At 41.7% G+C, this 23,397-nt stretch overlaps 1 protein-coding gene across 2 annotated transcripts in view; it reads left to right on the top strand.

Moving 5' to 3' along the window:
* Nucleotides 1-23,397, top strand: part of INTS9 (integrator complex subunit 9) — a gene marked incomplete at its 3' end in the record, with an annotated part of 64,493 nt that overhangs the window by 9,487 nt on the left and 31,609 nt on the right. For both annotated transcript variants that reach the window (XM_079550109.1, XM_079550108.1), the window contains 6 exons: nt 529-668; nt 2,291-2,377; nt 7,099-7,219; nt 9,207-9,341; nt 15,231-15,342; nt 21,672-21,852. In XM_079550109.1, coding sequence (XP_079406235.1) covers nt 529-668; nt 2,291-2,377; nt 7,099-7,219; nt 9,207-9,341; nt 15,231-15,342; nt 21,672-21,852 — 776 coding nt within the window. The remainder of the gene's footprint in view (nt 1-528; nt 669-2,290; nt 2,378-7,098; nt 7,220-9,206; nt 9,342-15,230; nt 15,343-21,671; nt 21,853-23,397) is intronic.

Here is a 23,397-nt window from a genome sequence, read left to right as displayed (position 1 = left end):
TGAAATCTTCTCCTTTCACTCTCTGAACTGCTGTCTTAACTGTCGCATCAAAACAAATTAGACCCACCCATCTGTTTTGTAGGATCATCTGAGTGAGCTTAATCTCTAGCTGTAGAAAATGTGGATGATGAAGATGTCAAGCATTTAGTCTGGGAAAATGTATAGAAATTATTGTAAGCATATGAATAAATACACTGTACATTCATCTCTCTCCTGGGTTGCTGTACCACATGCAGCATAGAAAGTATGAGACCCACTGATAAATTGTTAGTGAGGAAGTGGCAGTGGTTGGACAGCCATCATTCCTCAGTAAGGAGGTGCAGCCATCAGTTCTTTGCTAAGTGTAATCATGCTTCTCCTAGCAGCAGCCATTTTGTTACATGAAAGGCAAACGCAGGACCCGCTTTCCTTTTTAGATCAGAAAAGGGAGTAATTATAGAGAGACTTTTAATAAATCCAGGTTTTCCTGTCATTGCTTAAACTGTGTGAAGGCGTTACATGTCGCTTATCTCTTTCCTCTGTTTTCAGACTGAGCTGCTTGACCTCTCCACGGTGGATGTAATCTTGATCTCAAACTATCACTGCATGATGGCATTGCCCTATATCACAGAGTACACAGGATTCACTGGAACGGTGTATGCCACTGAGCCCACTGTTCAAATTGGCAGGTAAAAAGCCCCTTGATATCCTCTGCTCCTCTTTCATCACTGCTAAGGGAAAGGTGTAAAGGATAATATGGGTAAAGGAGCAGTGTCTAAAGTTCCAAAGAGGCTCTTAGGCAGTAGCTGAATACCAGCCAAGTCCTTAGTGCTGAAAATGTGTTAACTCAGTGTTTCCCAAACTCTGGAACTGCCTGTCATTTACAGCAGATGTTTTGTGTTGAGTCCAGGCAGATGTGGAATAGCAGATCTTGGGTGGACGGAGATACCTTGAGCAGCAGTTACCGTATAGCCTGCTTCAAACCTTCAAGAACCACCATCGAAGATCTTTCTTGTCCTCTCTGTTCCCCTTAAACAAAAGAGAAGTCACCAATGTTTTAATAAATGCCATTAAGATTACTGCCTTGTAGTTTTTCAGCATTTGAGATTCATACCAGTCTCCACTCCGTGGAAGGGAATTCAAGCAGGCTTCATTTCAAATGACAGTTGAGATTCTCTCATAAGCTCCTAACTCTAAAGAGAAGCAGAGAGAAAAGCAGCAGAAGTATGAGACAAGTAGAAAATCCAGGGTGTTCCAATGCTGTCAAAAAGTTAGCATTTGATTGTCTAATTTGGTAGTACTTTCTTCCAAAGTTTGTTGATCAAATAGGTCAATCCCAGCAAGTAAAGGCTGCAGCTTTTTTCCTGGACGTTGTAACTGCAGTTGTGCTGTGTGCATTTCTCATGCAGAGCAGCTGCCATGTTCAATAGTTAGAAATCAGATTAGACTGTGATTTCTGAGCTTCTGCTGTAAGCACTTCGGGGCAGGAGCCTTTGTCTATTAACTTTCCACACCAAAGTACAAACTTTCCACACCAGAATAATTCTCCCTTTGTTTAAAAACAAAAGCTAAAGGCTCTTGACAGAGAAAGGAATTACGTAAATATGAACTAGTAGTAGATCTCTGGGCTCTTGCTGGCCCATAGCTGAAGATAACAAGCATAGGCTTGTTGGAGGGTAGACTCTGGTATGGTTCTCACCATCCCAAGTAAATCAGGATACTGTTCTGCGGTTAAATCTGCCATTTCCTGCCTTCAAAGGAAAGCGTGCGTACAACTGCAAATGCTGCTTAGTTTTGGGCAGTGAAATCCATAGTAACAGTTTGTAATGACTGATGTTTTTCTGTGTCAAATACTGAACTGTGCATTTGTAGATGAGGAGGGTTCCCTCTGATGATGTGCTTGACTTCTCAAAGTGGTGAACAGACAGACATCAGCTGATATGTTTTCTTAATATATTTTGTCTCATTCCCTGTGGCAAGCAGGCAGTAATGTAGAAGTCATCTTGTATAGCAGGAGAGATTTGGGAGTTCCTCTTGCCCTTCTCCCTTCCCAATAACCCCTAACCCAGTAGGCCAGATCCTTTTACTGTCATAATCAGTCAGATAGAATTGGACTAGCTGAAATTTGGTGTACACAGCAGCAAAACAGGTGTAGCATTGATAATTGCTGCGATGCCTCAGGGGAAAAAGCCTTCTTTAAAACCGTTTGACGGTGTTACAATTCTTGTGATATCTTGGAGTGATTTGGGACAAATCAGGGTATGTCTTACCTGAAAGGCTGCAGTTCCAATAACTTCGTTACCGTTTTCAGACTTCTCATGGAAGAACTGGTGAATTCCATTGAACGTGTGCCAAAGGCTCAGTCTGCCTCCATGTGGAAGAACAAGGAGGTACAGAGGTAAGGAACAAGCCATCTGGGAAGGGTGATTGTCCTAAAACACTAAAACTCTAACCAAACTTTAGCATTAAGTGTAAAGATTGGTCAGCTCCCACCATTCGAGGTTTGATTTGCTGATGCCACTAAGCAGCAAGAACAATTAGGTGGTGTACAGGAACTCCACAAGCTTGATTCTTGGTAGAAGACTTGGTAAGGCACATGCCTCCCCTGTCTCCCGTCACGTATGATGGTAGATAAAAATGGAGGATTTTTGTGTTAGCAACATAAGAAGTTGATGAAATTAGCAAGCTGTTTAAACTTATTAATGTTGTGTTGGAGTGGTTTTAATTTAAAATGATATTTGTGCTCGTGTTTGCCAAAATGCTAAGAAAGTAGACAGTGAACTGTTGGAAGTGACTGGGAGCAAAGCACAGTGCAGTGCCATCTTTCCTCCCAGGTTGCAGCCTCTTTCACACTTGAACAACAAAAAGATTTTGTTTTTTTTCCACTGTTCTAGAGTTCAGAAACAAATTGAAGAAACAGATTGGAAACTCAAGCCCTGTTACTCCATCTATATAAAAAACCAGTATGCTCAAAATTGAGACTTGAGGTGTTCAAAATTCTACCTCCAGAATTTTGGGAGTGTCTGTTATCTGAAAGTTTTCCTAATAGTTTACTAATAGCAGCCAATGCTTTCTTTGGAAGTGAAGATAACTTTAGGTGCACAACATGTTCTACAGAGGAAATAGTTTTGTTGCTAGCACATCTTAAATACAGATTTGGTTAAAGAAAGTTATTTTTAAACGCTGCTTTGTGCATTTTAAATGATCTCTCATTTTCTATTCTTAATTCTTAATGCGGCGTGATTTAAGAGTTTACTAAAAATGAATTATTTCCCAAGTTGTAAAAGTAGCATTTCAATATCACAAAGCAAGGAAATTAAAAATCCAAATTAACATATGCTTGGCTGTATAGTACACTCCCCTGCTGAGCATGGGAGCAGTCTTATCTCAGCAGAGTAACTCACATTTCTGAAGGAGGCAAGCAAAACAACAGTGTAAAACAAAACCAAAGATAAGGTTGACAAGGATTTTGTCCTGCTTGAGGTACACTCTTGTTAGAGTGGTGTCTTTTAATTCTGAAGTCTGCTGGCCTGAGTAGAATGACTCCTGAGGCTCGCAGTTGTGTGATGAAAGAGGGCTGGAGCCATTATTCTCGTCACACCAGTGCCTGTGTTTTGTATGCATGGTTTAAAGGAGGATCATATATCTTAGAGCTCATTTCATGTCACTTTCCTGGTGGTTGTATTTTAGAAAAAGTGCTGGCTAGCATTTTACACACTGTTGACTATTCCAGAAGTGCACTCGGAGATGTGATCTTTGTTCTGATTCAGCTGCCACAGGAAAAGTATTTTTTTGTCTCCCATTGCTCAGGAAGTGCCCTAACATCCACACTTCCTCCTTTCTGCTGTCAAGTAGCTGTTACAAAGAGGTAGAGCTGTTACAAAAAGAGGTAGCAGTGGAGGTGGGAGAGCAAGAGCCCACCCCTAGGAGAGACTGGACCAACCCTTCTTTGCCACTTACAGGATCTCTGCTGACCCCATAGCACTGCCACAGCACGATGTCTTGCAGGGAACCTCAATCAGACATCAGGTTCCCCAACTTTTAGAGATAAAATATACGCTTCTTCCAAATACAAGCCAGAGGCAGAGCAAAGAAATGGTATAAGGAAGATAACCAAGTGTAACTGGCAGCCCTGCAGCTGTTAAAAATCTTCCTATTCTAAACTCAGCCTTGAGGCTGGTAGGAGCCAGTGGTTTCTATGAGCTAGAACAAGATAGATCTAAATTCTCTTTCCAATCGAGCCTGCCTGTACTACGAGTTTCCCTTCTTCACCTCCCTATGCCTCTGTTAAGTAGAACTCCTACCCACCATAATGGCTAACAGGGGCTTAATTAATGTTTGCAAGATGTTTTGAGATTCCTGATCGTGAGTGTTGTGCAAGCATGAATAGAACTGATTATTATAGCATGTGAGCAAACATCCACAGAACCACAAAATAATACCTGGCTAATTGTACATGCAGGGTTAGACTGACATCCATTATTTAAGAAAATATGATCCTTGGTGTTTTGTTTTGTTTTAAAAAAAAAACAAACCAACAACTCTTGGCTGTTGCTTGAAGGGAGTACTTATGACTTCTGAGTCTAATTTTTCAGGCTGATCAATCAAACTGCTTTACAGTTCAGCTAGTTCTACTCTGAACAATTAGAATAAAACACAGAGTATTATCATCTTCATTAGATTAAGCATTGAAGCATTTTAAATGCAAATGCTGTGTAAAATATAATAAATTCATTATTGCAACTTACATTTTGCCATTATCTGATCCAGTCCAAACTAATTGCCCAGCCAGTTCTATTGCTGTTGGTTTTTGTTTGAAATGAGCAGTCTGGTGGAAGCTCTCTACACGCTCAGGCAGGTTATTTGTCCTGCTGATTTAGGATTCAAGGGGCTAAGCAGGAAGTTTGCCTTATGAAAGACATTTTGGTGACTACTTACTACTTCTCTTACATCTTTCTAAAAGTGTCTGAAACAGAGTATTCCTGAAAGAGGGTAGCAGACCACAAGGGCGCTCTTCTGATCTGTGCAGATGCCCAGTTAAGAATACAAGGCCCTGAGCTACTTAGGCATGATTTTTTTTTTATACTAAGGACCAGATCATGCTGCTTCACAGTACCTCCCTGTTCATGGCTGTAGGTTGTCTGTTCCTGGATCTACCCATGTACATCTGGTTGTTACAAGGTGATCTGAACAGGATGTTACTGCAGTGCATGGTGGAAGGAAGGGATGCCATTCAGAGGGACCTCAGCAGGCTGGAAAGGTGGGCCTGGATGAACCTGATGAGGTTCAACACAGCAAAGTGCAGAGTTTGGCACTTGGGCTGGAGGAATCCCAGGCATCCGTACAGACTGGAAGGAGCGGTCCTTGAGAGCAGCCCTGTGGAGAAGGAGCTGGGGGTCCTGATGGATGAAAAGCTGAACATGAGCCAGCAGTGTGCTCTTGCTGCTCGGAAAGCAAATGGTGTCCTGGGCTCCATAGCAGAGGGGTGGCCAGCAGGGACAGGAGGTGATTGTCCCCCTCTACTCTGCTCTTGTGAGTCCCCATCTTGCGTCCAGGTCTGGAGATTCCTGATCCTTGAGATTCCTCCCAATCCTGGCCATTCCGTGATTCTGTAGTGTTAATAGCTTCACTCACAGCTTTAAAATATCCTCCAGGAATGGGTACAGATTTTAGAAATGAGGTGACAGGTTGAATGCAAGCAGGGGCACATCTGAAGAACCAGGAAAGAATGAAACAGCTTGGAGACTGGTCCCACTGGCTCTGTTAGGAGTCAGAGCATATTTACAATGGAGCCACAGAGTCAAGGCTAATAGGAACTTGCTTCTATCAGCAAGGACAATTCCTCACTTTTCTCCATTACCTGGAGATACATTCTCCCCTTCCCAGAAGAGAAGCTCCTGAAAGCATCCAGCACTAAATGCTTCTTATGGTAGGTTAAAGGCTTTTACAGGCAATTTGCTTCAGTGCAGTGGTGGACAACTATCCACGTTGTTTGGCCTTCTGTTGCTTATGACTTCCCAAAAAAGACCTTGAACGCTTTGTTTGTTTCCTTAAGCACAGCATGCTTTCAGCCAGCAAGTGCTGGAATTACACTTATCACACTAGACCTATACAGCAGGCTTGGCAAGAGCTGGTCTTAATCCTTTCTTCACTATCTTAAATTATGGAGGAGTTCAGTGACCTGGTAGATATAACAATAAATTAAATTCTTTTAAACAAATTGATCAAAGAAACTTCACCAATTTCCATAAATCTTTGGAAATTGGTTTGAATTAGCCTTTGATTTAGCATTGGTTTAATATACAAAAAAAAAGATTCCTATTCTTCTTATGCATTTGGCAGCTGTGCTGCTTCCTGCCTCAGTTCACGTTGCTGAGGAAGATTTATTTCCCAGAAGTTAGCCATCTCTCTTACAGCCTGTGACATTTCAGTTCACTTCTTCCCTTGACAATGCTGTCCAGCTAACTTGCAGTGTCTGTGAATAGCAGGATGGATGGATTTTTTTCTTTGGTGTAAAACATCTTGAATACTTCCGTGTGGGGGATCTCAAAGTGCTCTGCAGTGTCAGCTGATGTATTGTTGCCAGTACGCTCTGAGGGTGAGCAGGGTATCTGAGTTGAAGGCAAAGAATCTGAAGTGCAGGGATACATGTTCCTACAGGACAGTGGTGTCAAAACTGAGAGCAGAGCCAGTGTTGGTTCATGTTCTGGTGCTGGTATTTGAATCACAAGTTTGGAGCTTTTGATTTTCAAATTCTTAGTTTTAGAACTGGGTTATGCAGAGCAGACACTGATGGAAGTCATCTCTACCAATTCTAGTAGTGCATTTCATGTTGACATCCTTCATTGGTGGCAAAAACAACACTGGAGTTGTTATAGCACCTTCACCACGGCTACTTTGAAGAAGGCTGGATAGGATTGATAATGAGAAAGCTGAAGGTGAGGTAAAATGGACAGCATGATTCTACCTCTCAACGTGCAGGAAGTCTTGCTCCTCCCTTTGAAGCACTGCACACATTTAAAAGAAAAAGGAGGAAGGGAAAAGAGAAAATTGAATCTGTAAGGATATGGATGTGAATAGTGATCCATCAGGATGCCCAGACCCTTTTGACCTTTGCAGATTGCTACCAGCCCCTCTGAAAGATGCAGTGGAGGTGTCAATGTGGAGGAAGTGCTACACCATGCCTGAAGTGAATGCTGCTCTCAGTAAGATCCAGCTGGTGGGATATTCCCAGAAAATTGTGAGTATCAGCAGAGCTTTCCTCAGGTCAATATTAACAGCTTGTTGCTTTCCAGCTTTCTCCCTGCAAAAGCCTGAGAAATGCCCTTCTTTCTCTATTTTTCTTGTAGATCCTGTTAAAGATCTAGTTACTCTGACCTGAGAAAGTAAGGCAAGATTGTATATTATTGAAATGCACCCTGGTCTGTCTCCCAGGAAGGGTTGTTGTTTGTTGAAAATTAAGAGTATCCATTTGTCTCTCCTGTTCCTCAGGGGAGGCCAATTTTAAGGCATACCTGTGAATTTAGAATTGATGTCTGGCCCACTGAGAGCTTGGAGGATGTACCAAATGAATGTATCCTCTCTGTCTGTAAGCCACATCCCCTTCTGAGTTACTGTATCTCACTTCTGGGAATCTTTTTGAGTGCTTTAGCCTCTGCTTTCTTTTACAGAGCAAATTAGGGATTGTAAACAAAACCTAATGGTTCAACCTGAACTTCAAGCACTCCTTTCCCAAGGTTCTCAGCTAAGGTTTGTTGTATCTGATGCTGTTAACTGTAATCCAGTGTAGTTTGTAGAATGAACTGGGCCAACAGTTCAGTAGTCTGCAGTTCACTTTTAGGGGCAGCGTGTGCACTGTGATGCCTGCTATTGTTGCACACCAACATGAGGTAAAAAGGTGGATTATAGCAAATTGTATACCCAGATTTTTTGTTTGCTCCTTTTTCTTTACCGAAGGGACACTGAAGTTCAGAAACCGTTTGCATGTAAGACAGTCTGAAGCAATGACCAGTTCAGCTAGGAACTAAATTGGATGGGTTTGTGTGGTGCTGCATTACAGCTGGTGAGAAAAGACCTTGAGCCATCACTGACCTGGGTGCTGATGTAAATAACAGCTGCATTTTTGTCTAGCCACCAGACAGGTTGAGTGTACTTGGAATTCCTCAGTGTTAATGGGTAATTACTCTTCACTTTTGACTGTCCTCACAGTGTGAATGAATCTCACCAAGTTTTAGATCTGTACCTCTCAGCCAATCATTCTTTTCTAGTTCCTGGGACAGGGGGAAGAAACGTTCCTAGAGCATCTTTTCTCTTCCCAAAGATGACGTTTAAAACAGTGAAAGCCTAATTAGTCAGCTAACCCCAAATGTGGCAACAGCAAGAATGGTTTGTTGTCCATTACAAAGTCAGAGGAATGGAGACCTTGTTTTGAGAGGCCAAATACGTATTGGGATACTAGAAAAATCATTAGTATTGCATGAGTGCTTGTTCTATTATTCAGTAACCAGAAAGTACAACACATCAGTGAGGAATACATGGAGGCTTATTTTCCTTTCTCCAAACAATTCTAACACATTGCTGTGTACAGAAAGCAATAAGCTTTCTAATAACACCTGGAAATGAGACAATTGACAGGTTGCTTGTGCTCAGAGCTGAAGCTGAAATTTGGACTGAGTTTGAAGAGAGTTCTTAAATCACCAGTAGATAGCATTTAAAAAAAAAAAAGTGATTGGTAAAATTGTAAAGTGACTTTGTCTTTAAATATACACTTCATACAGCAAAATCTGTGAGTCAAACAGACTTTTATATCAGTACATAACAAGTTATGATGCCCTTCCTTCTCTCCTGCTGGTCTGTATTGATAAAATTAGCCCAAGGGAGCATAAAGTTTTCAAAGATCTAAAGCTCCTACAAAGTTCCTCAGTACATCAAAGCCAGATGGACCACAATTAGTTCCTCCGGTGAGAATTATGTTGCAGTGTGAACTCAGTTACTGGAGAATTAACATGGAAGAGAGACCTGATGAAGACTACCTCAGGAGAAGTTTTTCTCAGAGCTTGTGTTCTGTTAGACCTGGGGAAATTAAAACAGCAGACATAAGACAAATACCAGCTTCATAAAGGCCTTGAAAGCAGAACTAGTTTGAGTTGTTATCACTGATGATAAAATAACCTGTTCTCATTTCTCTCGGGCTCTCTCAAGTTAATTTCTCTTCCTGTGTGTTTCAGGAGTTGTTTGGTGCTGTGCAGGTCACCCCTCTCAGCTCAGGCTACGCGCTTGGAAGTTCCAATTGGATTATCCAGTCGCACTATGAAAAGGTTTCCTATGTTTCAGGATCTTCTCTGCTTACAACACATCCTCAGGTACAACCACTTTAGAAACCAACCAACATAGAAAAACCAAGAGAAGGGCTCACTCTGCTGAGATCAGGCATAGTGTGGAAACTGTGCAGATGTACCTCTGTTAATAATTGGCTGTACTTTGGTCGTTAGGAAGACATACCACCCAGGTAAGGAGGCATTTAGTAGAGAAGGACAGCTAAAATTCTGTATCTTTGATTTGGTGCTAACCTACTTTCCGCTATGAAATTCTCCATCACCTTAAGTAGGAAAATTTCAGCAGAGTTAAACAACAGACCATTAGTGACTCTCAGTAAAATATGGATTATTTTTTTTTAGGAGTCTTTACAGACAGTTCGCAGACTGCTTCTATATCACTTCTGAAACATCCTTCCTTGGGAGAAATGATAGCTTACTGGCTGCCAACATTTCCACCCTGCTCTGCTGAGGGCAAAGTCTTTATAGTGCTGTAGATGTAATTTCCAGTAAATTAATTCTCTCTAGATCCATAAATTCTTCGTGCAAAGAATAGCTTGAAGTTTGCAGTACTGCGTGCTTCAGAAGTTGTCAAAATAGTTGAAAGCAATATTAGCATGAGGTATTTAAAAATAATTTAGAAAATGTGTCAGGTTTATGATCAGTAAGTAATTTCCCCCAAGGTGAGTATCTTCTAAAGAGTGTTGCTTCTGAGCACCCTTCCTTTAAAAGCTTGATCTCAAGAACTGAACAACTACAATACATAGTGTGTCTGTACTTACCTGCGCACAGTGCATCAGGGTCTCTCTTTTTTCATCATCTGCCTCATCCTGGCCTGGGCAATGTTCTTTTGAGACCTTCTGCTGAAGGAACACAAGCAGTATTTAACAAAGCATACATGTAAAACTTCTGTGAGGAGAAACTTTGATCTATGAGGGCCAACCAGGGGATCCGGCTTAGTTAGCATGGGTTCATGAAGGGCAAGTCTTACTTGACCAACCTCATCTCCTTCTATGATTGGGTGCCCCACCTGGCAGATGAGGGAAAGGCTGTTGATGTTGTCTTCCTAGACTTCAGCAAAGCCTTTGACACTGTCTCCCATAGTGCTGGAGAAAGAGCAGCTCATGGCTTGGGCAGGTACACTCTTTGCTGGGTAAAGAACTGCAGGGACAGGCCCAGAAAGTGGTGGTGAATGGAGTCAAATCCAGTTGGTGGCTGGTCACAAGTGGTGCTCCCCAGGGTTTGGTATTGAGGCCTGTGTTGTTCAATGTATTTGATGATGACTTGGATGAGGGCATTGAGTAAATTTTCAGGTGAGGAGGTTGGGAAGAAGTGTCAATGTGCCTGGGGGTAGGAAGGCCCTACAGAGGGATCTGGAAGGGCTGGATAGCTGCACGGAGGGTTGAAGTTGAACAAGACCAAGTGCTGGGACGTGCACTTTGACTACAACAACCCCAGGCACCACTACAGGCTACAGGAGTGTGTTTAGTGGGAAATATTGGTGATAGGTGGATGGTTGGACTGGGTGATCTTAGAGGTCTTTTCCAACCTTGGTGATTCTGTGATTCCATGGTTCTATAGGAAGTGGTTTGGACTGGACTGTTCATTCTATGTTCTATCCTATACCAACACTATTTCTTAGACCAAATGGTGGATGAGATCCTCATTTTATTCTATGTTTTTAGCATACAGTCCATTGCACTTTGCATTATTTTTTCCCTAACTCGTAATTTGAAGGAGTAGCTTATGAAGTAATTGAGAATGCGTTCAGATTGTCCTTTTCTTGTTTTTCACCACATCACAAATGTTACAAGGAATCAGATCACTTTTGTACCCAGAAAGGGTACTGTTGGTCAATGGCTCGATGCCCAGATGGAGATCAGTGACAAGTGATGTCCCTCAGGGGTCAGTACTGGGACAGGTGCTCTTTAACATCTTCATCAATGACATTGACAGCCACACCAAGTGCACTCTCAGCGAGTTTGCAGGTGACACAAAGCTGAGTGGTGTGGTGGACATCTCGAGGGACGGGATGTGCCATTCAGACACGCCTAGACTAGCTGAGCAGTGGGCCCAGGTGAATCTCATGAGGCTCAATAAATCCAAGTGATCAGTTGCAACTGAGTCTTGGCAACTCATGCATCAGTGCAGTGCGGTGATTGTAAGGACAGAGCGCAGCCCTGCCGAAAAGGACCTGGGTGTACAGGTGGAGGGCAGCTGAATGTGAGCCAGCACTGTGCCCTCGCATCCCAGAAAGCCAACTGTATCCTGGGCTGCATCGAGAGCAGCGTGGCCAGCAGGGTGAGGGAGAGGGATCGTGTCTCTTTACTCTGCACTGGTGAGATCTCACCTGGAGTACTGCATCCAAATGTGGAGTCCTCACTACATGGATGTGTTGGAGCACGTCCAGAGGGGGGCACAAAAATGATCCCAGGAACGGAAGGCCTCTCGTATTAGAACAGGCTGAAAGAGCAGAGGCTGTGCGGCTTGGAAAAAAGAAGGCTGCAGGGAGACAGAGCAGCCTTTCAGTAGCTAAAGGGAGGCTTTAAGAAAAGAGGAGAGCAGACTTTTTAGCAGGATCTATTGTCATAGGACAAAGAGGAAGAGTTTCAAATTAAAAGAGAGAAGATTTATTCCTCTCTTCCTTCCAGTTTAATTTCTTTACAGTAAGAGAGGTGGGGCGCTGGCACAGATTGCACAGAGAGGTGGTGGGTGCCCTGTCCTTGGAGACACTCATGGTCAGGCTGGATGGGGCTCTGAGCAATCTGATCTAGCAGATTTCCCTATTAATTGCAGGACAGTTGGGCTAGATAACCTTGAAACATTCCTTCCAACTCAAACTATTCTGTGATTCTATGATCATTTGCATTTCAGGTATCATTGTTATGTATGTTCTTCCAGATGGCTGTTGAAGACAGCAGATAGATTTTGACTTAATATTAATCCTCATATACACCACTATGAGCACCTAGAACATGATAATTCTGTAATGGCTAGTAGTTTTTGAGACCCACCAACCAACTATTCATCTGTTTGACACATTTGACAGATAATATATAGTAATAACAATATCTTTGTTGGCACAAAGCCTAAATTTTGTTCAATAATCCAACGGTTTTTCATCAAAATGAAAAGTTGTTTTTCTGACCTCTATAGAATCATGGTGAGCAGTCAGTGAAACTCCAGTGTACGAATGCAGTCACTGCATTTTGTTGTCAGTTTTTTTTTTTTTAAAGACACCCTGTTAATCAACATGCTTATGTAAAAACATATCCTGGCTTTTGGAGTCACATTGAAGTCTTAGCACGTTTCCAGTCATTTGGAACTCCCTTCGTAGTTATTAAAAAACAGGGTAATGTGACCAGGCTTTCATGAGTGATTTGTTTAGGATGAGAGGACACAGCTTATTTGGGCATACTAATGGGACAAAGCTGCTTCCTCTTTACACCTTCTCTATTATACGCAGTAGTAGCCTTGGAAGCATTTCCTTCTCTCAGTATGCAGATGAGGATAATCTCACTTGAAGGAAACACTGGACCCCACCATCCTTCCCTTGTGTCCTCCCTCCTGCCAGCACTGGGATTTAAGAGCTGTCATGTAGGAGTTAGCAGCGCAAGTAGGAATTAGACGCCATGGGGAGGGAACAGGATTGCTTTTTTGGTATAAATTACAGCTTAGAGTTTTCTTGAAGTTTTAAGTTACATATAGATTATATCTGTAATCTACAGAGTTATGTTACGTCTGAGAGTTAGCTCTGACACCATTAATTGTTCCCTTTATTTCTGTGTTCTGGCAAATGGTCTCTATTGGAAGTGTTGCCTCACCGTCTGCTGAGTCTAGAATTGACACCATTGCCTGCTGGCACCAAAGTGGAGAACTGGAGTTGACAGCACAGGTTCAGACGTGTCACTAAAAGCCTTTTAAGGCGTATTCTTTACATTAACCCACAAAAATCGATGCAAGCCCTTTCAGTGCAATAGCAGCTGGAATTATGTGTATCTAATACGGCATAATCGTTATGTACGTTATCACAAGCAGATTCAATATTATTTTTTATTGCATTATTGGCATTTCATTTTTGTGGACACGCTATGGAGTGTCAAAGATTGTGATAAATCTAATGTAGTTGGTCTGGTCCAGCAAGGTGGTGCACAGTGTAAACTTCTATTGAAATTGGTATGAAACTCCCCTGCATGTTCATGGGAGCAAGATCTTAACTAATTAGGAATGGTGTTGAGGGACAGTGAGCAAGGCAACTAACTGTGCAGTGGTCTTCGGAGTTCAGCAGAGGAGAGATCTTTGTCAGTCTCTTCTGGTAGAAGGATAGAAATCTTTCCTGGTGGGTGAGAACAGAGAGAGTCCATCAAGAATAAGTAACCATATAATACCATGCAGGTGGCTGCAGTTGCCTTCCTTTGTTTGAGTGGTAGCTGAGGGAGATGTATCCCAGCCCAGAGTGAGGCTAAAATTTAACTTTTCCCCATAGTCATACTTTGCCTGCAAGTGGTTTTTGTCTCTTCAGGATTGAATTATGCTGAATGTTGAGTATCAAGAATAGATATAGTTCAGTATAAGGTCACACAAAAATAATTTCTGAATTTTTAGTGTATATTTTCTAATAGACAAAAGTGGGCATGCATTTTACATCCCCCTTTAATGAAATGCTGCTATAAAAGAAGTCATATGATCAGCCTTGGTGAAGAAGTGTGCACCTCTATGCACAGTCAAAGTAGAAACAATGTTTGCTTGAACATACACCTGCCAGTGGCCAAATCAGTACAGTATTTCTTTGGGCTATCAAATCATTGATACTTCTGCTACATCTGAGGGCCACAGGATTGGCAGTGCAGGAGTAACTTGTCTGTCCTCAGGAAAAAGGCATGGCATGGATAGAAAGTGTGCAGCGTGATATTTGTGATAACCACCCTCAGTGCTTCAACCACAGCATGGGATTGTATCTGTGACCATAGGCAATCAGCACAACACGCACAGCAAAGCCAGTGGTCGTTGCCCAGTGAAGATATGAATCTCAGTTGACATAGGTTAGCCTCTAGCACAGTCTTCGAAGAGAGATACAGGATAAAGCTGCAGTGCTAGTGCAGTTCATGTGTGGAAAGTGATAAGGCGAGTCATGTTTTCCACTGACTTTAGAAAATACTTGTATGTTTGGCTTGATTTTTATAGCTACAGTAAAAAGTTAGGATATATCAGGAAATATTTATTAAATAAAATTTATCAGTGTTAAGGAACCAATGTATTGTTTCTACCAGCAGTAGCTATTTCCAATTTCACCAAAGCCATCTTCTGACAAGGCTTGCACAAACAGTCTTAAATGAGCATTTGGAAGTCATTATTGTAATGCTATAAGTAGAAAAGCAGGATTCGGAAGTCAAGGGAGGACCCTGTGCTGAACTGAGATTCATGAGCAAAACGGAGAGCTTCGAGCCTAAAGTCCTTTGCATTTCACTTCTTTCAAAGAAAACCCACTGAATTGTTGGGGAAAATTCAGCCGTACCCAACCAGACAGTGAGCACTGGGAATCAAAGCTGACACTATGATTTGCAAAAGGAAGCTGACTGGAAGCTAGTGCAGCCAAAATATGAACACAAGAATGAAACCCTTCCTGATTGCAGTGCCACATCCTCAACGGATGATTGTCTTCTCAATTGTTCGACTCATAAGGCCATGAAATGATTAGTCTATAGAGAATACCACTTTGAATCCAGTCACAGTTCCATTGCTTGTTTTGTACTGTACATATGCAGGTAAACAGTGGTTTTATTAACTTAACAGATAAAGGGATTACTGGTATAAAGTGTTCAGTGTGTTTTCCTTGTTGATCACTGTATCTGTCATGCAGTACTCTTGGTGCAATGCAGAGAAACCTATGTGATGACTGTCACGTAACTTATTTTATTTCACTGTACTCTGTTTCAGCCCATGGACCAGGCTTCTCTTAAAAACAGTGATGTCCTCATCCTGACGGGTCTTACGCAGATCCCTACTGCTAACCCAGATGGCATGGTAGGAGAGTTCTGCAGCAACTTGGGTAGGTCACTGAGCGAAGCCTTGTGTGTATTTTATCATCTTACTCATTGCTTTGGGTGGGAAGTAATTCTGAGATTCCTGGAATTGAATAACTTGTCCAGCCATATCTTCTGGCATAAAACTAGCTGTTTAGATTTTACGATGTGCTCCTGATGTCATTAATACAGTAAGTGCTTAGAGAGACACAAGTTGTACCTAAAATGTTTTGGAATGGAACAGGTATTACAAGATTTAATCATTTGCTGCTCTTGGTTTGCTAAGTATGTCACTTAGCTGCCAACAGACTGCAAGTTGCATAGGTACTGCAGATTGTTCCCATCTGAAATACTGCTATTTCCTTCCTCTATATCAGATAGTATAAAATCTTTACACTCTTTTTTATGACATTCAGTTTTGAAAACAAGCACATCTGCTTCTCTTCTTACACCTGATTTTTAAATATATCAAAAGCAAATAGCACAATCTCTGCTTAAAAAAATATATCAAGATGTATTTATAGACTCCAGAAATACAAAACCTAATCAGACGCTTTCACAGCTGGAAAAGCTGATAATTGCAAAGCTGTGATATCAGTGTGAATGGCAGCATTTTCCAGCCTGATCAGAATGTCACATCCAGTTCAGTTCTTTTCTCCCCTTCCCCCACCTCAGTTCTTCTGTGCTATCACCCTTTGTCTGCCTTGCCACGCATTGCCTTTCTCAAGAGAACTGCAACACTCACTACAGGAGAACTACTAAAAAGATTATTAAAAGGCATTAGAAGTCTAAATCAGGGGATCTTTGCTGCAAGCGTTCTGTTCCCATTGCACAACTGAGAGAAATTTGAGCTACTGCATTTAGATGACTTACCCAAGGTTGCAGAATAAAGATGAGAATGAACTGAAGTGTAAATAGTTCTTAATCTTACTTTTAAAAACTAAATGTACCCTTGGAGAATTTAAAAACAAAAAACCAAAACAAAACCACATTACTTTGCTTTTTCTGTTTTTTAAATCCTTGTGCATATTCACAGATGCTGAATATAATCATAATATTTCAGAATCTCAGTATGGGACTGCCACAGCAATGGAAGGGAAATAATAAAAGGGATGTGGTAGATTGCTCCATCACCGACCTTCTCCAAATCAAAATTGAATATCCCTAATTAGGTTGTGTTTCAGTTCAAACAGAAGCCATAGGTCCTAGTGTGAGAAGTGCAAGGTAAAATTGTGGGGTCCTGTTTATGTGGAAAAGTGAATTATGGGGTCAGGATGGCTACTTGTGATATAAATACCTATTGCTGGGGTGCATTTGGGCACTTTATAAAGATGATGATCTCGTTATACCAAAGATCCTATCTGTCAACATCCTGGCTCCAGCAGGGACTATAAGCAGGTACGTAGAGAATAGTAGAAGACTGGGGTGAGACTGTATGATATTTTCCCCTCATGATCTCTTAGCCTTGAACTATTTTTGTTTCAGGAATTTCCTCAATCAGACATGGCTTTTTGTACAGTTAGTAATGCTCAGTGGATTTCATTTCCAGGAATTTGTTCAACCTCCTCCTGGAACTCTGTAAATTCTTAACACCTGTGACTTCCTTTCCTAAGTGATGCCTATGTTTACATGTGCGCGTGTGTGCATTAGAAGCTGTTTTCATTGTTTATAAGCTTTGTTAATTTTATTACAAGCTGTGGCAGATAGGCTTTGGTGACCTGCATGCAGATGTGCTGCCCTTCTCTGTCTTTTCTGGGCCTTTATGGGGGCTGCTGTCCCCTGGGCAGATGGCAGCATGATCACTTCTATCATCCTGAACCACCAAGGAGAGGCTGAGCAGCAGTGTTGGTCTTCCTACAGGAGAGGCTGAGGAGTGTTTGCCTTACTGCCATCTCTTCTGCAAGATATCCACCACATCATGTGTTTTAGCAAGCAGCTTGGTGGTCACTAGTGCCTTAAACTGCAGCAGCTGTTTGCTACGTAAACAATAGTGAGGTTGTTGTTAATTAAAATGCTTTGAAAATATTAAAGCTGTAGTTGGGGTCAAAGCAAAATCCAAAAGATGAATGCATGTAAGTGTGTTACATATGTAGATACAGGTGGGTGTTTATCTGAGCAAGTTGTTCTGGTTTACAGAAACATTCTGAACTATTTTGAGGATTTTGCAGTATATCTTTGAGCCAAATTCTATCTTGAAAGAGATAAATGCAGAGAAATTAGAAAACAGTTGAACATGGAAGGAAGGTAGCTTAAATTATGTAAGAATCCAGAATTTGTGTAGCAAAAAAAAATGCATTGACCTGAGGAAGTCATAGAAATCATAGAATGACTTGGGTTGGAATGGACCTCAAGGATCATCAGGTTCCACCCCCCACTGCCACAGGCAGGTTGCCAGTTGCTAGATCAGGTACTAGACCAGGTTACCCAGGGCTCCATAATCTGGCCTTAAATGCCTCCAGGGACAGAACATCCACAGCATATGTAGGCAAGCTGTTCCAGCACCTCAGCTCTCTCTCAGTAAAAAAAACTCTAAACATCTAACCTAAATCTTCTCTCCTTTAATTTAAATCCATCTCCTCTTGTCCTGTTTCTGTTTCCTCTTGTAAGAAGTTGATCATATTCATAAACTCCATTTAAATATTGGAAAGACACAAAGAAGTCTTCCCACAGTCTTCACTTTTCCAAGCTGCACAAGCCCAGTTTCTTCAGCCTGTCTGGACTTGACCACAACTCTGTGACCTTCCAACCAATTCCTTATCCACCAAATAGTCAAATCCATCTCTCTCTAATTTAGAAATAAAGATGTGGTGGGGGACCATGTCAAAGATCTTGCAGCAATCTGCGTAGTAATTCTGTGAAGAATGCAGTGATAGAGCAGTCTCTTCCCAGTACTACTTACACATATACCCAACATCAAGAGAAGAAAGCAGATCCATTTTCTTATAGATGAGTAAAGAATTAAGATTGGACAAAATCTCTTGAAGATTGTCTAGTCCAACCATCCAAGAAGTGCAAAACCAATCGGTTGCTGTGAAAAGCAGTAATGTAGGAAAGCTGAGCACCATAGATTTCATGTTTTCTCATTCCCAAAATGTTTGACAACTTCACAAGAAGCTCAAAATACACTTGGTGAAAAGTTAGTCATTGGAAATATATCAAAATAGTGTATCATAAGGTAATGCCAGTTTGTGACTAAGTGTGAAAAATTTCACCTTGGTCTCTGTTTTCATCCCAGCACGTAGGGTTGTAGATGCTGAATCCCATTGTTACTGAGTCACCTGCATGATCTGCTCTCCATGTTGTGTGTGCTGCACTGAAACACGCTTTGCCTTCTCGCTGAGTTTAGCGCTGACACTTTCTGTGCTACAGCACTGCCATACCAGCACTCTGCAGCTTCAGAAAAGCAGTTATATTTTTACATTGCTTTGGGCATCATCAGCAAAATTACCAGACTATTGGCAAGGACAGTTTTGGGATATTTTGCGTGCATGTTCGGTCATGCTTTTCTGTGTGCACATGTTTATATAAAGCATAAAAGAGCACAGTTTGCTTTTTAGGTGCCAACTTGACCTTGCAGTGGCAGCTGTTTGAAAAGCGAGTATGTCATTGTAAGCTGTAAATTGAACAACTTGTTATGGAGCTACTGAAGGAGACTAAATTTGAAATGCTAAGATTATTATATAACTTCTTTCAAGAGACTGCATCCATCAGTCACAGAGATAAATTGGGCTTTAAACAGCTTTCAAATATACGTGTCCTCTTACTGACAACTGTAGGAAGTTGTACGGAGGGCCAGATTGGACCTGCTGCTTGCATGGAAAGCAGTGTGCTTGTACAGGTGTTCATCTCTGTTTTGGAGAAGCTGGGAGGTAGCCCTTCTCCCTGCACGTAACCACAAGGAGCACCCTCAAGAATTAGTGCCCACTGTCAGTGGTGAACGAGGACAAATAACGTTGCACCAAGGAACTGACTAGTATATGAAGGCAAAAGGTTGATACACAACCTTGCCAGGGGTGGGAGAGTTGTGTTGCTGTCTTCCTCTGTCCAGAGGGCTAGGAGGTGCACTGCTATGTGGCCAGGTATATGGGATTCAAGGGGCTATCTAGCATGGGTTGTTGGGCTGATCTGTGGGTGGAAGAGTATTCCACTCCTTGGGTTGTGATTTTATTTAGTGTAAAATGCTAACCAGCTCTGTAATTTTTCTGGGAATTGAAGTTTGAGTTGGCATCTGCTCAAAGGCCTTACCCTCTATTATTTTCTCTTTGGCCCCAGGAATCTTGAATGTCTGGTTTTCAGCAGAAAAAAAAGCTTGAGTTTCCCATAACAAACCAGTGGCTGCAGGGAAGGGAGAGTTGAAAATTCAAACTCTAAGGCTTAATAATGAAACCCACATTTTTAATAGCCTACACAAATTCCTTAACCAGTCCATTATTGGATGAAATCTTCCTTCTGCCTCTTGAAATTGAGGAGTTCAATATTTGTCTTAACTGGGTGAATTGATGTCTGAGTGAAAGAAGAAGGTTCCTTTTCCAAGGATCATCACAGAATCACTTAGGTCAGAAAGGACCTTAAAGATCATTGATCTCCAGTCCCCCTGCTGTGAGTTGTTTACCCCATCACAAAATCAGGCTTCCTGTGCAGCACCTCCAGGGATGGGGCATCCACAGCTCCTTTGAGCAGCCCGTGCCAGTGCCTCCCCAGGAGACACGTATCTTGCTGTTTAAGGCAGTACCCCTCATTCAGGGCAGAAGTGCAAACACACCTTTCCTTGGCATTTTCTACTGATCGCTTCTCCACTCTGCATCCCCCTCTCTGTCTGTGCTGCATTCTTACTACTGTGGATACAGGTATTTATCTTTCCTTTCTGTGGATTTTTGGGTGCATAATGAAGCAATGTAAATTCTGCTTCTGGAGCCAGAGGCTTAACTTTCAGCCCCCAGATGGCTTTGAAAATCTTGTTCTTAATCTCCTCATTCCTCTCTTCACATCCTGTTTATAGATGGGATCGTTTAGACTTGCCTATGCAAGAGGGATAATGTAACACATTGCTGGGATGTTTTGTAACTTTCCAAGTTCTAGGAAAATGTAAAGCATTGCTTTTCAGATCCACGGTTATTTTGATGGTAGGGTTTGTATGTGGCTCGGAGAAGAATAAACCCACTACTCTGCAGAGAATGTTGTATAATACATCTTCGATAGAGGAGATGTCTTTGGCCACTGTTGTTGAGAGCAACGTGTAATAGGCACTGGCTCCTAAAAGAAGTTAAGCACCTAAATGCATGTAAAAAATCTCACTTTGGAGTCTGCATTTCCCTAGACTCCATAAAACCTTCAAACATTCAGCCATAAAAATCTTCTTTGAACATGTAGGTGGTGCAAAAAGACCCTTAATGTGCTAGATCCATACCCCAGCAAAGCTTGTCAATAAGGAAATCAAGGAAGTGATTACGGTGAGATTTAATATGTGCATTTTCAGGCTCTTTCACAGCTTTTTGTGTAATGCCTTGACGCATAATGTTCCTGCTGCTGCAATGCAATTAACATCAGTAGATGGTTTTACCCCATGACCACAGATGAAATCTTAGTGAGGCAGCTATTGCTGGACCAAGTATTTCCTCTTTCCCATAAGGTACAGCACTTTTGTAATTCATTTTGCTAAAGCCCAAAATATTTGCTCTGTACTTGCATTTATACTCAGATGAATCTCGATTACAGAGATTTTCTTTTCCTCATCTTTTTCTCTTGTCCAATGCTGTCTACAGCTTACTGGGGTTTTAAATTGCTCTTGTTATGTTGAAAAATATTTACAACTTTTAGAAAGGTGAAGCGCTCCCCTCACCCACTGCTAGCTCTGAGGGCTGTTTGTTTGTAATACCCGTACCTTCAGCCACTCATCTAGCACAGTAAAAACTGAACACAGAACGGTTTACCATCTGTAGTGCTTTCAGGTGAGCCCTGTGAACTGTTGTCCTTTCTGTCTGGTGCACAGGTAATAGATGGAGCAGGGTTTATTTTGATGGTGGGAGTTTCGTGTCACGCTGGCCATTTGTCTTCGTGTGCCAAGACTGCCCTCTCGTGTCAGGAGTTTTACATCTGCTTAGTTTGGTGCGTGCCCTCCAGCTAACAGTGTTATACTCGTTCACTCTGCTAAGCCTGGAGAAGGCAGTAAAGAAATGCATTTAACAATCAGAAGTGTTCCCCTGGTTCATATGCATAACATGTTCTGTTAATTTGTACAGTACTTTCTGTTTTTTTTTCTATACCTTATGCTAAAGGTACTTTTTCTGTACATTGTACTAAAGGAACTCAAAGTTTAAATTTGAACTCTGTTAATTGTTTTTTCTTTCTCCTTTAGCTATGACTGTCCGGAATGGAGGAAATGTGTTGGTTCCTTGTTACCCCTCTGGAGTAATATACGATCTGCTGGAGTGCCTGTATCAGTATATTGACTCTGCTGGACTCTCCAACGTCCCTTTTTATTTCATCTCACCTGTTGCCAACAGCTCACTTGAGTTCTCCCAGATCTTTGCTGAGTGGTAGGTGTTAAAGGGCTGCTTTATCAGGCTCAGTTCACACGCTTGACTATGCATGTCAACCTAGATACATGTAGGTTGTGTCTACTTGAGACTTCATTAGAATTGTGAGCATGTTTACAAAGGTGTATGTGCTCATGTAAATAGGTCTTCTATAATTAGGGAAGCCTTGTTTCCTACAGAGCATGCAAACTCAAATAGTGTGTGCTTTTTAGTATTTGCACTAGTGATTAAATGATATACATGGCTTGAGTGACTTTTAAGTGTGCCTGTTTGCAAGTCTCATCCAGTACCCCCAAGATGGTACCATGGCCTCTCTACATAAGGAGAACAGATTTTTCCAACTTAATTTTGTTGTGCCAACTTAATTTTTCTTTGCAAAAAAGGCCAATATCCTGTGCTGCATTATGCAGAGCATTGCCAGCAGGTCAGGAGAAGTGATACTTCTGTGCTCAGCTCCCATGAGGATACTTATGGAATGCTGTGTTTAGTTCTGAGTTCCTCGCTACAGAAAAGATCTGGTTGTACTGGACTGAGTCCAGTTCTGGGTAACAAAGGTGTTCTTTCATGTATGTAGAGGCTGAGAGAGCTGGGACTCTTCAGTCTGGAGAACAGAAGGCTCAGAGGAATATTTTCAGTGAGTAGAAATACCTGATGGGAGGAAGTTAAGATGAAGGAGCCATACTCTTCTCAGTAGTGCCCAATGAGAGAAGAGGTACTGGACACAAATTAAAGCACATGAAATTCCATCTGAACAAAAGAAACACACTTTCTTTTAACTGTGCAGTGGGTGGTTAAACACTGGAACTGACTGCTCAGAGAGCTCGTGCAATCTCCATTTATGGAGATATCCAAATCTTGCTGGATGCAATCCTGGACAAGTAGCTGAACATAGTTGAACAGAAGGTTGGAATGGATGATCTTAAAGTGATCCCCACCAACCTCAGTTAGTGAAGAAGAGATCCCAACCACTTGAGATTGCTCCCCGTTTTTTAACAAACTAAAGAGGAACTTTCCTTTCTTCCTCTGGTGGATTGTAAGGCAGCTCAGAGTGCAGTGCACCTTTGAAGCTCTTCCTCTGCATGCTGTGTCTAGCTGGGACGTAATTCAGCCACCCAAGTGTTCAAATCATTTATTTAAATTCTCCTTGGCTGTAGAGGCTGATCTTCAAAAGTCAGCACCAAAATTATAGCTGTTTTCCAAATACTTGTGTGTAGGGTAAACTTTTTACTTAGGTGGAAATGAAGACAAATGTTGTAACACCCGTAACATAGCCATTTGAGGTCAGAACTGGGGCTGATTTTCAGGGATTCCAGCCTTTCAGTTCTACTATTTAGTCATTTAAAAGAAATTTCCCATTCTTAATCTCTCTTAGTCATGATTAAATTGAGTCTATAATAAATTGAAGAATATATGAGAAAAGGGTTGTGTTTCCTAGAGAAAGCCTCCAGGACATTACCACTACAGATAACTGTAACATCACACAGACCTCTGACAAAAATCTTTGTTTATCTTCTGTAATAGGATGAATCAGGGCTAGAGCTGATC

This window comes from Tetrao urogallus (assembly GCF_951394365.1).
Source record: "Tetrao urogallus genome assembly, chromosome: 2".
NCBI classification, from domain to species: domain Eukaryota; kingdom Metazoa; phylum Chordata; class Aves; order Galliformes; family Phasianidae; genus Tetrao; species Tetrao urogallus.
Note: the sequence above shows the minus strand (reverse complement) of the source record. Positions and strands in the feature narration are given on the sequence as shown.